Source organism: Lissotriton helveticus, chromosome 3_1 (assembly GCF_964261635.1).
Source record: "Lissotriton helveticus chromosome 3_1, aLisHel1.1, whole genome shotgun sequence".
In the NCBI taxonomy this organism is placed as follows: Eukaryota; Metazoa; Chordata; class Amphibia; order Caudata; family Salamandridae; genus Lissotriton; species Lissotriton helveticus.
In genome coordinates, this window is record NC_136061.1 from 1,723,850,597 (window position 1) to 1,723,866,831 (window position 16,235).

Below are 16,235 nucleotides of genomic sequence, written 5' to 3' on the forward strand. Positions count from 1 at the left end.
TAGGGATGGGCAGTGGTAACGGAGGTATGGGTGATTTTACGGTTTATGGGGAGACAGTAGTAAATGGAGGTAAGTTCAATTTTAGTGTTTAGGGGTGGGAAGTGGTAAAGGGAAGTAAGGGTCATTTTGGGTTTTATGAGTGGGAGGTATTAAACAGAGGTAAGGATAATTTCAAGGTTTAGGAATGGGTAGTGTTAAAGGGAGGTAAGGTAATTATAGGGATTAGGTTAGAGTAGAGGTAAGGGTAATTTTAAAGTTTAGGGGTGAACTATGGTAAAGGATAATTGCCTCGTAATTATGAAATTCCCGTTATCAATACTGAAATCTCACTGGAAAATTGTAAGCACTTATCTGCCTGCCTGTCACCTGCTGTCAACAATAGGTGGAAGATTTGCAAAATAGGGGTCTTTTTAGATGGCAGCAGAATTAAATCCCATGAGGAAATAGGCCCAGGTGAACTTCAGCATGGGGTCTTTTATAGCTTTTCATATAGGCAGATTGTTTCTGTCCTCAATAATTTACCTTTATTAGAAATTAATCAATCGGCGGGCTAGTTAATAAACAACATATAGTAGATAAGGTTAGTGACTCCCTACGTTTTTGGTACAGAGATCTTCACCAAGATATTCTCAAGTTATTAAAAACATGGGCAATAAATGGAGGTGGCGCACGGGCATTAGGATAGATAGGGATGTTTGGCATAGGCATTTTAAGCTTGTTATTAAGTGGGAATGAAAGTGCCACAAAGTACCCCGGGCTTCATTGTACCTGAGGAGCTGGGTGTTGCCCACATCTAGGACAGGATAAAATTAAAACCGGTTAGCTGCTGGATTAAGATCTGGTAAAACTCAGAGGCGGCCCTGACAAGAGACATCATTCAAGACTGCCTGGCACGGGACAAGGGGATGAATATCCCATGGCTCAAATAGGTTAGAGATTCTATTAAGGCCACGGGCCACCTGGAACTTTTTACTCATCCCACTAAAATCTTGGCAAAGGATAAGACCATTGTTAAAGGGGAGTTTTTGAATTTACTGGGTTCTATGAGGGAAGACCAAGAGGTAAAACCTGCAGTGAGAAGCTACATACTGACGAAATCTTGCCCGGGCATCGAACCTTACCTGTATCTCATACACAGTGCCCAGGATAGGTTCTTTATGACACGCTTCAGGTTGAACTCCATACATCACACCCTAGTGGTGCCTGCAGGTTTTACTAAAACGGTGGAGCAGAAGGGTCCTTGCGGCTGCAATCTCTGATCTCCACAGGACACCCTTCACTTTGTGCTTTTATGCCCGTATTACATGCTCCCAAGGAAACATTTTTTTAAAAGAGTTTTAAAAAAGGCTGGTTTTAGACAGGCCAAGGTAGCTTTACTGTACCTGAAACTTTCTGCAGATATTTTAACATTGCACTGTACTGTAAACTTTCTAAGAGTAGCGATGCGCCTTAGGAACACAAGAGGGGATATGTGAACTGTGTATTATGAATGATTTTTTCCCCTTTTTTATGATACTGGAGCACTTTAACAACCTTTGGCTGTTTACATAATGCACATGCACTTTATTGAATTTGATTCATTATCAATGTTAGGCCCGCGTCCCCTATGTATTGCACATGCACTTTTAGCAAATTACATAATTTTAGACGTGCTCTCTGATCCACTTATGAAGTCTGGGGGGAAAGTGGAGCGCTGTATGTACTGTAATGCTGTTTTAACCAGAATAACTGCCCGTTTTTCACATTGTAATGTTCGTCTCTTTTTATCTAATGGCTTGTGCTGTATTTTTTATCCGTGTTTTTATGGCCGTTTCGGCCGAAATAAAGATTCTTGATTATGAAGTGGGGTCAAACCTCCATGATGTTTTTTAATGGCTGGATGGTTTACTTCACCCCAGATAGCCTTAATAAAATGTTTCAAATCGCTAACGAGAAGTCAGTGTACCAGATGCGATGGATCAGAGGATAGGGAACATTATTATGGTTGTGCGAAGCAGTGACCAAATACCGAGCACAGATTTTTGGGCGGACCTAGATAAAAGTAGTGCAAATGTAGAGCAAATGGTTAAACCCTCATCTTCTATTGCCTTGTTAGTCCTTGGTGTCCCTGACCCGTATGGTAAAGAAAGTACACAATTTATTTATATTCCAGCAGTAGTGACTCAATCCACTAGAACAAAACTATGGAAATCCTCAGTTAGTCCTAACTTTGTGGAATGGTCAAACAAGATGAAAAAAGTTATTGTGAGGGAGTTTTGGATTCATGGCCGGGTTGACAAACTGGTACAATGTAGGAAAATATGAGTCAATTATGCAGCTGAAGGAACTTCTTAGTAAGGGACTATTTTAGTATTAGAATGCACTGGCACTTTAACCAGCACTGCCACTTTAGTAGTCTGCCGAGGAGTTGGTTGGGAAGGATTCCACCTTCGTATTCAGATTTGCAATCATAGGGTGTGGAAAAATTGCAGAATGTGCTCCAGCTAGCAATGTATGCACTTGACACTTTATAATTACATATCATAGGCTATATAACCGTATTAGTGCCAGGAATGGTGTAGATGGACTAGGCACTTTAGTCTGTATTTCCTTCCTTTATATGCTATGAATGAAATGTTGTGATGTGTATAATAGAGTCTAGAGGAATTAGGCACTTTTGCTTGCATTTGCACTTTACAGGGTATGTTGTAGGTTTATTATGAGTATTTTTTGAAGTTGTGAATGTAATGTTGTAATGTGGACAGTATTATGAAGAGTGAGGTCTCTGTTTCTTGAAATGTTTTATTATTATAAAGAATTTTTTTCTAAGCAGACTATATAAAATATATATATTTAAGCTGTATCCCAAGCATAATAACATTTAAAAAATTAGAAAAAAGACAAATGGGGATACAGACACAAAACAATACAGTTTATGGGGCTGCAGACAAGAGTAAGATAAAGGCCGCCCAAGTCTGTTTAAAACCAGAACTAGGGAAACAGTTGATGACTCAGATCTCTCTCTTAGTAATTTGCCTTTAGGATAAAAGAAGTATGGCCAAAAAATCAGGGATTCAACTAAGATGTATTCTTGTCACCCTGATAGGTCATTTTTGGCACATCACCGACCTTCACCTGGACCCAGGTTACAGTGTATCGTCAGACCCTCTGAAGGTGTGTCCTTCTTCCAGTGGCCGGCCAGTACAAGACGCTGGGAAGTGGGGCAACTACTTGTGTGACTCCCCCTGGATCCTCATCAATTCTTCAGTGTACGCAATGAAGGAAATCCTGCCCAACCCGGACTTTATCATTTGGACAGGGTAAGATTTGTGTGACAGAAAAATTGTGGTTAGAATATATTTACAACCATATGAGCATGAGCTAATAAGGAAAAGGGGCCTCATTTAGGAGGCCCTAGCAGTACATTTGCGCCACCGGAGTTTAACTTTGTTTAGGCTCCGGTGGCGCAATGTGCCATAGCATATTTACAATATTTTCAAGGGTACGCAAGGCCACTTTACGTGACTTTTCATGACCTTGTAAATATGTGCCCCCTTCACGCAGAACTCTGCGTGAAAAGGTGCGTTCCATGGGTGTTGCTGTGGGTGTTCCCACGCAACACACATCGAATCTGAAGCATCCCCAGATTTACGAGGAATTGTAAACCTGAGAATGTGTTAGAATCTGAGTGGCGCAACGAGGAGAAATACTTTTATTTCTCCTTGTTTTTTCTTCTTGCTGAAAGAGGAAAATGCCATAAATATTTGTGCAGGAAGATGCCCCTTCCTGCACAAAAACAATCATACCCGCAACACAGGCACCCATGCAACATGACACAAGGGTGTCTGCGTTGGCGCTGGGCTGCTGTTTTTTCGCCGGCACATGGGATAAGTACTGGAATGCGCTGTATCTTGTAGATACGGTGAATTCCTGCCTTTTTCTTTTTGACACATGGCAACGCAGTAGGAAAGCCTGCTGCACTGCTGTGCGTTAAAAGTTTTTAAATAAGTCCCAAAGTCTCCAACATATATATTAATAATGGGTGGGTGTGATGTTATGGAGCCGTAGATAAAGATATTGCTCTGCTACTGTGCTGGTACCCCGACCAATCCAGCGACAGCTGTTAGCTTGCCTCCTTTGATTTGTGTGTATCTTAGCTAAGTCCTCATGTTGTGGAGCTCTGGATACAGATTCAAACATGTCACCATGTCCATAACCTCCTAGTTGATACCTGTTGGCTCTTGTAGTCAAGGATGAATGGATAACAATTCTGCGGTTTATTGGTATTCACTCACAATCCGATTTATTGTCTCTATTAGTTTGCTTTCTACTGACATCTATCTCAGCTCAGCCTTTATGTTAGTTTGCTGTAGATGATAATTCAGCCATTTAATAGTATCACACTGTCAGAAAATTGAAATAAGTTAAATGCAACATGCTCTCATCTGACAAATGCTGGCCCTTGCACACTGTTGTTCAAACCTGTTCGATTCCTCCTGAGGCTAGGGTTACTTGACTCCATGTTACAGGATCACCATAATTAAATTCAGGGCTTACTTTAACATGCCAATGCCATATTTCTGTATTGTTGGTCTCTACTGTGTACATGGGCCTTTCTATGCTTCATGAGATGTTCAACGTCCAACTCCTGTCCACGCTGTTACCGTTGCCTCATGGGCCATGTCTTCATCATTCAGTGTCCACTGTCACTCTGACAGGCCAGGGTGCAACCACCCCATGTGAGGTCACTCTATTCTTAGGTCACTGAACAAAATCTATAGTGGATATTGACGTTTACCACCTGGCCTAGGGACTAAAACACTTTATGGTCTAGGACTCTAGGCAGTCAGAGAATTCCCCTTTCTAAGTGCAGCCCAGGTCTGCTGCCCAGGTTAGAGTCTGCAACTGATATAGGGGAGGGAATACTCGCTTTCCAACACTGAGTGCAGACAGAACAGTTACACTTCCCTTGATCAAACATCTGTCTGTACCTTCAATGCTTGACCATAGTAATAGGCTTTTAGTACAGATGCACTTCATCATGCCTGCCTATAGCCCTGAAGACATTCCCACACCTAGCTGTTGAAAAGACTATCTTGGACTGTTATGATAAGGCCATATAAGTGAGGGTGGCAACAATAGTCCCTTGATAAGCCACAATGCTCCTGTGGTGTTCCATGAGGAATAAAAAAATGCAATCACTCTTATCTGCGTAGTAGGAGTGCCCAAAACCAGCAGAGCCTGAAACTGGGTGACAGGTTAAATCTTTCCACTTTCTCCTTGATGGCCAACATACAAAATGGTACACCACTTTGTAGTACCTGATTTCTTCAATAGTCATTTTTGCTTCTACCGCACTTTTAAAGCTCTTCAGCGGTGGTTCAGCTGCTTGCTTCAGTTGCCACCAGGACGCTATCCGCTCTATGTTTACGACGCAGAACTTCTCCAATTAGGATAGCAGCAGTCTCACATGCCTCTGTAGTGCCACTGTGACATTTAAACCAATGGGCATCGTCCTAAATTGACAAATACTATATGGGTTGAGAATGCTGACAGTTACTCGAATCCAGGGGCATTGCACTCTGCCAGTTGCCACTAATTCGTTTAGCATATAATGTGGAACTTGACTGCACCTAACCTGACCGATCTAGGAGTATTATCGGCATCTGCCTTTGTCACAGTGTCAAGCTACAGTGGTCCACTCAAAAGCGCAGTTGGTAATCAACACTAAAGTCCTGGCCCAGTTATACTGGAGTACTCAGGTACTCTCAAAAGGCATCTTGACATCTTCATCATCGATGCAGTCATCTACTGTCGAAGACCGCCTCCTCACTGTGTGCCTTTACACACAGGCTGTCCACTGTGTCAATATCATGGGTGCAGGCTGGTCTCTACCACATGATCCCTAAGATTAGAAAAACTAAGTGGCTCAAAACTAATTTGCAAATGACCTGCTTTAAAGGAGTCAGAGCAGATGAAGTATGTCATTTGCCATTCTTTTCATATCCATGTAGAAGGTCAGGAGTGGACTCTCCTGCTTAACCTGGTTAGTAGCCACAAAGATTGACTCCATGTCCCCCCTCTTTAGATATTTTATTTCTTCAGCTAATGTACATGGAATACCGTGTGGTTTTACTTGGTGGCACCAATGTTAAACAAGAATGATTTGTGTTTTTTATTGTGCATCAGCTTGGTACATCTGCCTTTCTAAGGGCCAACTCATAATCTTCAACATTTCTATTAGCGCACTTCAGCTTTCCTTCCCCATCTTCAGTGGCGAAAGTGAAGGGACCACGAACGAGTGACTGAGAAAGTGCTTAACAAGACTGAAGCCCACTCCTTTCTGCAGCACCTCTCATCTGGTAATCAAAGAACAACATTATTAAAGAATAGCCAAACATTCTCTTTAGGAGGTTCACCAGGGTCTTGTTGAAAGGCAGCATCAGTCATTGATTTAGTCGTTGTTTGAGATAGAAAAGTGATAATTAGCCCATTACCAATCCAAAATGGCCTTTATCTAGCCTGTATGAAGAATGACTTTTAGTTAGATATCACCATTCTTTCAACCAAATGCAAGAAACGATCCAGATGCCAGCATTAGTCAAGGAAGTGTGCTTTTCATTGACCTGGTTCACAACAACAGGAATGTATTTGTTGCACACGATTTGCAGAGGGCCCAAAGGACAACAAAATTGGTCCCCACATTCAGAAAGGGAACTCCAGCCACTGCCAGTGGCATGGTGGAAGTCCTCCTCTGTGCTACTGACTTACCATTTACCTGACTGGTCCGGCATTACACCTGTCTACTCCCATGTCTGGTCAGCACAAAGTGGACACAGTCATTGTCTTGCTTTCTTGTCATGAGATGTCTTGGAAATGGTACTTCATAGCGACCTAAATCAGTAGTTCCTTTAAACCTGGGAGAAACTAGCAGCCTCTAGGCGCTGGTCCATTGCAACGTTGAAGTGCTCAGTAGCTTTACCAGTGGACCATGGAGCTGCCATCCTTTGCTCTGCTTTAGAGAAGGACAACACAACTCAGTCTCACTGGGGCCTCCTGCAGCCAAGGACTCCATTAGTTGTCCCAAGTTCCCTGATTCCAGTGCCTGGTCACCTGCAATCCACAATGACACCCCTATTTTATGAGCAGGATTCCCTGGGATTAGAATCTTTGTACCATCTGAGTCCTCTCTGATTCGTGCTTTGGGCACCCATTTCTGTGGGAGGTCAGCCTCATAGGCCTCCCCGTTCTCTCCCAGGTAGTCTCATCCATACATTCCTTCACCCGTTAACCCCTTCTCACACTCACCCATCTATACAGCCACATACACTGCCTCGCTTATCACTGAAGAAGCACTTTCAGATACAAAAAGCCAGTTGTATTGGCTTTCCACTTGTCACTTACCGTTAACTACCACGGTCCAGACAGCCACTTGATTATTTTGGCTCCAGAGGTTCACAACGTCCCACGCAATGTCTGTAGAAAAATGGACATAAGAAAGAGTATCAAACTTCAAATGTGCAGCGGAAAGCAGAGGGTTGGGATGCTTGGCAATGCGCCGAGCCATGAGGGTATGCTGTGAACAAAGGACCGTGATTGGTGACTGTATGTATTGTATTGTATAGCACTTACTATCTCTGACGAAGCGTCAAATCGCTTTTTCAACTAGTAGCACGCTACTTCAGAACCCATAAAGGATTAGTGTTGAATTAGTATAGTGAAATATGAAAGTAATTTGAGATGTGAACATGTTAGTCAGTTATTTGGAATGAGAATGATAGTGGAGAGATAGAAGAGGAAGAAAAGTTTTGCCTTATGGAGATTTTTGTCAGCGCATGCCTATCTCCTCCAAGCGCAGCCTCAGGTGAAAAACTCCAGACAATTTCTGCCTGAGCAAGGGCATACAGGAACTTCAAAAGTAAAACAAAAATCATGTTGCATTAAAGCTAAATACATCTGCCTGCTGAATAGACAAGATTCAAATTCCTTCAAAACTGGTCCTCATTAAGACAGCTTTAGAAGTAAAACAAGACTGATGATGCACAAGTATAAACGAAATCAGAACCCATGATGTATTTTTTAGGGTAATGGAGACTTACGCAGCAGACATAGATTGTACCCCTTGTCTCCAGACTGGCCTGGCAGATGAAAATGGCAATCGACCCAGATACTGATCTTTGTCAATTCCAAGAGATTGATTGTCTGTTGGATTGTGCCATTGGTAGGGCTCCTCCCTTTTAAAAAATGATTTAGTTTATTTGATATGTTTTTTGCTGTATTCTTTTAAATCCCCTCACAACCCCTTGTATTTTTTAAGATCAGTTGCAAAGTTGCCGTCTTGAATCATGAGAAGAAGGCAGGAGGGTATACTCAGGGACATTTATTTTTAGTAAGTTAATGAAAGAGGAGCAATAACAGTCCCATACCCTACTGTGTTAACATCCACGGCTATAAATCTGTCATATTAAGGGAAACATAGTAACTAAAAACGCTCATCTAAAAGTCACTGAAGACCCAATACAAGCAAGAGGTGAACTGACCAACAAAAAAGTGCTGCTTCACCAAAAGCATGGGTCCAGCCTTTGAGCTCCACTCCTTCGGGTGGGGGAGGAGATGAAAAGCTCGAACTGACCCATCCGCTTCTTTAGTTACCCACCTCTCCACCCTTTGTTTTTACCTTCCGATTTTTAGATAGAAATCAGCACCAGCGCAAGGTAAAGGGAAGGAGAGAGCCATATTTCTATAGATATGGCTATCTCCTGCTCCCTCCCTGTCGCGCAACTCAGCTCAGCCTCGCGGGGGGCTGTGCTGCGTTGCGTGTATTTTTTGAAAATATCCCCCTAATTTTGTGAGGCAAGGGGTGATAATGGGGGATATTTTCCAAAATTCCATGCAACGCAGCGCTGCGCAGCCCCCCTGCGAGGCTGTGCTACACTGTGCGACAGGGAGGGAGCAGGAAAGCGCCATATCTTCAGAAGTATGGCTCTCTCCTTTCCTTTTCCTTGCGCCAGCGCTGATTTCAGCAGCTGTGCGCCAGGCACACACCTTAGCACCATAGCGCTAGGGTGAGTGCATGAGTCAAGCATAGATTTGTACAGTAAGGGTACGCTTCCTGTACAAACTACTATGCCTAGACACGATGCAAAGCTTTCCCACTTTGTCTGCGCGCTGCACAGTGCAGCGCGCATCAAAATTGGAAAGGCATGGAGAAATTCCTTTGTAGGGGCGTTAACTTTTGGCGCAAAAACAAGTATACAAAACTTTGTAAATATGGTTTTGTATCAAAAAGCATGGGTGGTTGCATAGGATCACCCATGTTCTACCCATGTAACGCCCACTTGGCACTAAGTAACGCAAAGCAGTGCTTCGCGCTGCTTTGAGGATGCACTCCAACGCAAAAGTCAATAACAAAAAAAATAACATTTTGCGCTGGCTAGCGTCACTTTTGTTTCGCTAACCCAGCGCAAAATGTTTGTAAATCTCCCTCTAAGTGATTTTGCCCAGAATCACCGGATGTTGAGCATCCCTGCCAAGACTCGAACCCGCTTCCCAAGCTTCAAGAACGCCGTTACGACACATCCTCTCCCTATTAACTGAACACACCACACACGGGCAAAAGTACTACTCTGAGCCCCATAATCTAGTCTAGTTTTGCACAGATGCTTGCAAACGCGATGCAAAAGGTAGCATCGTTTTGCTTAGGATTGCAAAGGTCCATCCGCACAGTGCTAAATTGCGCTAAATCGCTTGCATGCCCGGGCCAGTCCATCTGCAACGTGCTAAATTACGTTGCGTAGCTCGCGTGCCCGAGCCCGTCCATCTGCAACGTGCAAATTTAGTTGCTTTGCGTAGCGTAGTTCGCGTGCCCGAGCCCGTCCAGTGCTAGGCTCCCACTAGACCAGAGGTCTTCAAACTTTTTGGCTCCGAGCCCCCCCTAAGCAAAATGTTTTAAAGTGAGGCCCCCCTTCCAAAACCTTACGGTAATGATTGGGTGAACGGGAGGCATAAGGCTGAAGGCAGGGGGGATGGCTTATGAGATCATTTCAGGAGTACTTTTACTTTTGCTCATAAACCACACTAAGGGCCTGATTACGACTTTTGGTGTTGCAGCGCCGGGTCTGTCCCGTCACAGCACCGCCAAACAAGCATTTACAATGCAACGGTTTCGCCTTTGCCAAAGTTAGAGCTATTGGCATTGTAAATGACAAATTTTTTATTTATGTGTTGGTTTTGAAAACAGATAAATAAATGGCATTGTCATTTACATTGCCAACAGCTTAATCTCTTGCAAATGTAAGACCTATTGTACCCTACTGGATTTCACTGAAGAAAATCAGAGTCTGGTCTGCAGGTGTCACGTGACAGACGGCCAATTGACAGCTGAGGGGGTTAAACCGTGCTGGGGTGGCACATTAAGGCGACGCTTGCTGTCCGTGCTTGTGAGGAGGTAGTGCACCTGTTGAGGGAGAGAGAGTGTGTTTGCATATGTGCGTGCATGCATGTGTGTGTGTGTGTGAATAAGCACTTCCAAGATTTAGTGGGACTAGAGTTTATCTACAAATCATTGTTTTCAGCTGTGTTCTAATGGAATCAAAACAACACTACACCCCCCATAATGCATAGTGTGATCACATAAAAGTACAGAACTGGAAAGAGTGTCCATAATGACCAGCTAGACGGTTGTCACCCTAAGAAGGAGGTGCTTCAGTCTCCAGTGCCACGGGCGAGTGGAAGCACACACTGTGCTGGTGGAGAAGTAGAAGAAGTACAAGTGTCCATAGAAGAGAAGTAGAAGGGATGCACTCTCCACTCTCTATCCACTCTGCACTCCCTATGCACTCTCCACTCTGCACTCCCTATGCACTCTGCACTCCCTATCCACTCTGCACTCCCTATGCACTCTGCACTCCCTATGCACTCTCCACTCCCTGTGCACTCTCCACTCCCTGTGCACTCTCCACTCTCCACTCTGCACTCCCTATGCACTCTCCACTCCCTATGCACTCTCCACTCCCTATGCACTCTCCACTCCCTATGCACTCTCCACTCCCTATGCACTCTCCACTCTCCACTCCCTATGCACTCTCCACTCTCCACTCCCTATGCACTCTCCACTCTCCACTCCCTATGCACTCTCCACTCCCTATGCACTCTCCACTCTCCACTCCCTATGCACTCTCCACTCCCTATGCACTCTCCACTCCCTATGCACTCTCCACTCCCTATGCACTCTCCACTCTCCACTCCCTATGCACTCTCCACTCTCCACTCCCTATGCACTCTCCACTCTCCACTCCCTATGCACTCTCCACTCTCCACTCCCTATGCACTCTCCACTCTCCACTCCCTATGCACTCTCCACTCCCTATGCACTCTCCACTCCCTATGCACTCTCCACTCCCTATGCACTCTCCACTCCCTATGCACTCTCCACTCCCTATGCACTCTCCACTCCCTATGCACTCTCCACTCTCCACTCCCTATGCACTCTGCACTCCCTATGCACTCTGCACTCCCTATGCACTCTGCACTCCCTATGCACTCTGCACTCCCTATGCACTCTTCACTCTCCACTCCCTATGCACTCTTCACTCTCCACTCCCTATGCACTCTCCACTCTCCACTCCCTATGCACTCTCCACTCCCTATGCACTCTCCACTCCCTATGCACTCTCCACTCTCCACTCCCTATGCACTCTCCACTCCCTATGCACTCTCCACTCCCTATGCACTCTCCACTCCCTATGCACTCTCCACTCCCTATGCCCTATGCACTCTCCACTCCCTATGCACTCTCCACTCCCTATGCACTCTCCACTCCCTATGCACTCTCCACTCCCTATGCACTCTCCACTCTGCACTCCCTATGCACTCTGCACTCCCTATGCACTCTGCACTCCCTATGCACTCTGCACTCCCTATGCACTCTTCACTCCCTATGCACTCTTCACTCCCTATGCACTCTCCACTCTGCACTCCCTATGCACTCTCCACTCCCTATGCACTCTCCACTCCCTATGCACTCTCCACTCTGCACTCTCCACTCCCTATGCACTCTCCACTCCCTATGCACTCTCCACTCCCTATGCACTCTCCACTCCCTATGCACTCTCCACTCCCCACTCTGCACTCCCTATGCACTCTGCAGTCCCTATGCACGATGCACTCTCCACTCCCTATGCACTCTCCACTCCCTATGCACTCTCCACTCCCTATGCACTCTCCACTCCCTATGCACTCTCCACTCCCTATGCACTCTCCACTCTCCACTCCCTATGCACTCTCCACTCCCTATGCACTCTCCACTCTCCACTCCCTATGCACTCTCCACTCCCTATGCACTCTCCACTCTCCACTCCCTATGCACTCTCCACTCTCCACTCCCTATGCACTCTCCACTCTGCACTCTCTATGCACTCTCCACTCCCTATGCACTCTCCACTCCCTATGCACTCTCCACTCCCTATGCACTCTCCACTCCCTATGCACTCTCCACTCTGCACTCCCTATGCACTCTCCACTCCCTATGCACTCTCCACTCCCTATGCACTCTCCACTCTGCACTCCCTATGCACTCTGCACTCCCTATGCACTCTGCACTCCCTATGCACTCTTCACTCTCTATGCACTCCCTATGCACTCTTCACTCCCTATGCACTCTCCACTCCCTATGCACTCTCCACTCTACACTCCCTATGCACTCTCCACTCCCTATGCACTCTCCACTCCCTATGCACTCTCCACTCCCTATGCACTCTCCACTCCCCACTCTGCACTCCCTATGCACTCTGCAGTCCCTATGCACTATGCACTCTCCACTCCCTATGCACTCTCCACTCCCTATGCACTCTCCACTCCCTATGCACTCTCCACTCCCTATGCACTCTCCACTCCCTATGCACTCTCCACTCCCTATGCACTCTCCACTCCCTATGCACTCTCCACTCCCTATGCACTCTCCACTCCCTATGCACTCTGCACTCTGCACTCTCTATGCACTCTCCACTCCCTATGCACTCTCCACTCCCTATGCACTCTCCACTCCCTATGCACTCTCCACTCCCTATGCACTCTCCACTCCCTATGCACTCTGCACTCCCTATGCACTCTCCACTCTGCACTCCCTATGCACTCTCCACTCTCCACTCCCTATGCACTCTCCACTCTCCACTCCCTATGCACTCTCCACTCTCCACTCCCTATGCACTCTCCACTCTCCACTCCCTATGCACTCTCCACTCTCCACTCCCTATGCACTCTCCACTCTCCACTCCCTATGCACTCTCCACTCTCCACTCCCTATGCACTCTCCACTCTCCACTCCCTATGCACTCTTCACTCTCCACTCCCTATGCACTCTCCACTCTCCACTCCCTATGCACTCTCCACTCCCTATGCACTCTCCACTCCCTATGCACTCTCCACTCTCCACTCCCTATGCACTCTCCACTCCCTATGCACTCTCCACTCCCTATGCACTCTCCACTCCCTATGCACTCTCCACTCCCTATGCACTCTCCACTCCCTATGCACTCTCCACTCTCCACTCCCTATGCACTCTCCACTCTCCACTCCCTATGCACTCTCCACTCCCTATGCACTCTCCACTCCCTATGCACTCTCCACTCCCTATGCACTCCACTCCCTATGCACTCTCCACTCCCTATGCACTCTCCACTCTGCACTCCCTATGCACTCTCCACTCCCTATGCACTCTCCACTCCCTATGCACTCTCCACTCCCTATGCACTCTCCACTCCCTATGCACTCTCCACTCCCTATGCACTCTCCACTCTGCACTCCCTATGCACTCTCCACTCCCTATGCACTCTCCACTCCCTATGCACTCTCCACTCCCTATGCACTCTCCACTCTGCACTCCCTATGCACTCTCCACTCTGCACTCCCTATGCACTCTCCACTCTGCACTCCCTATGCACTCTGCACTCCCTATGCACTCTTCACTCCCTATGCACTCTTCACTCCCTATGCACTCTTCACTCCCTATGCACTCCCTATGCACTCTTCACTTCTTATGCACTCTCCACTCTGCACTCCCTATGCACTCTCCACTCCCTATGCACTCTCCACTCCCCACTCTGCACTCCCTATGCACTCTGCAGTCCCTATGCACTATGCACTCTCCACTCCCTATGCACTCTCCACTCCCTATGCACTCTCCACTCCCTGTGCACTCTCCACTCCCTATGCACTCTCCACTCCCTATGCACTCTTCACTCCCTATGCACTCTCCACTCCCAGGTGAGTGGGAGGGGGGAGTGAAAGTTTTAGTGGAAAGTTAATGAGGTGTTAATAAATCCCTTATTCATAGGGGAGGTCAAGTTACAGAGAGAGGAGAAAACAAGAGTCCAATGGGGAACTTGAAAGGAGGGAAGTGATCTGAGATAAGGCTACTGTATGACGGGGGTGGGGAATGAATACCAGCCCTCGAGGGGAGCTGGGTACTGTACCAGAGAGTGGGAAGGGGGATGAAAACAAGGCGATGAGGGCTGGAGTGCTCTCTGCCTACAAATTAACCCTGCTCTCTTAGACTGCTCTCATATTCCCTCCAGTTCACCTCCTTGGGGTGGAAGGGCACACGGACAGCGGGTTAGGGGTTGTTTCCATTGTTAATCATGTTAATGACAGGGTAGGAAAATATTCTGAAAACCTAGAAATAGAACGTTAGTGTTAAGTCAGTGATTTGTCAAAAAAATTGAAATAATATATAAACATGCGTAATGTGTATGTCAAGTCGGGTATGATAAGTCCACTCCACTGTTGGCAACTTCCCCAACGTCGAGGGGGAAAAAACTTATGATTGTGCTGTTCTTGCAGGTAACCACAAAGCATGTTGGGAATTATAGCTAGAACTAATTATAGAGCAAAAATAAAACTACAAGTCCCAGCATGCCAGATACAGTTAGTTGGGCAAATAAACCTGCCTATTGTAATGCTGACACGAGGAAGATGACAGCTACTAGAGTAGCGTAGGCTCAGCACAACTGGGAAGCTTGCTATTGTGGCAGCAGAACATAGTCGTCCTCGCACAGCCACGCATGAAGCTTTTTTCTAGCGCGGTGGATCAGGGAACAGCACGGTGTCACGATGAGCTGCAAGCAGGAGCAGAGAGCGTGTTTACACTGAGGAGCCCACCCGCCTCCTCCGTTACGCCATAGCCAGGAGTGCCCGCCTCACGTCACCAACCTGCCTCCCGCACGTGACTACACTAACCCCGCACCCACCCCTCCCTGGTCGGTGGCAACTGGTGACAACAAAGAGCAGAAAATACACAGCGACCCTGGTGTGCTGCGGGCTAACTAAGCTCTAGGGCCATGTGCTACGCTCCTTCACAGGCAGCTTTACACGCACGGGGATATGAGTACACTGCACGCCCCCTTAAACAGGCAGCGTGGAACGCCATCCTCAGCCTCACTCTGGTCTCGCGGCTCCGTACCCATCTGCAGTATAGCCTCCCTCTACCCGTGTGAGCAGATATCTGGCTCTTTGTTGCCGCCTCTGCCTGCCTCCCTAAACCCTGCCCCGCTCTGGGTCATGGTCTCGTCTGGCACATGCTGCACGGAAAGTCTCGGTAGCACACGAAGCCCCATCCAGAAGACAGCTATTTGGAAATTGTTGCTTAGTCACAGGTCAGGTGTCATGTGCCTTCACTGCTAATGCGCATATACCACTGTTACGAGGGGCTTTAAGTGGGCCGGGTCCAGCAGTTTTCAAACGCAGGTGCTAAGGGTCACATCGACGGAAGGGCACACGGACAGCAGCGGCGGAGGGGGGGGGGGGGTAAAGGACAGCGGGAGGGGGGACGGCGGGAGGAGGGACACGGAGGAAGGCAGGACAGCTGCAAGCACGGCCCGGCCGGACCAGATTCGGGGGCGTTCCCGGCTTTTGGCTGACGTAGCATGACGTAGCCAAAAGCCAAAAAATCTCGGGAACGCCCCCGAATCTGGTCCGGCCATGACGGACGCCTCTCTGTTCCAATGGCTAGCCTCCATTTATGGAGCTAGCCAATCAAACAGAGGGGCGTATTCAAGAGTCCTTACTGGAAACTACAGATTTCTCTGGGGGCGGAGCTTACGCTCCGTTCCCCAGTCGAAACCTAAAAAGGTGGCTGGTGACGTGTGTTCCGGGGCACTAGAAGGCCCTTCATAAAGGTTGATTGGTCATCTTGCAGTTGCTTATTGATGGATTTAGGTGCAAAACTGGTAATGATGAGGTATGATATTTCTCATGACAGT

At 47.1% G+C, this 16,235-nt stretch overlaps 1 protein-coding gene across 1 annotated transcript in view; it reads left to right on the plus strand.

Moving 5' to 3' along the window:
* The window catches only part of SMPDL3B (sphingomyelin phosphodiesterase acid like 3B), a 152,297-nt gene that overhangs the window by 25,294 nt on the left and 110,768 nt on the right, over positions 1-16,235 (plus strand). The window contains exon 2 of the mRNA XM_078682506.1: positions 3,086-3,299. Coding sequence (XP_078538632.1) covers positions 3,086-3,299 — 214 coding nt within the window. The remainder of the gene's footprint in view (positions 1-3,085; positions 3,300-16,235) is intronic.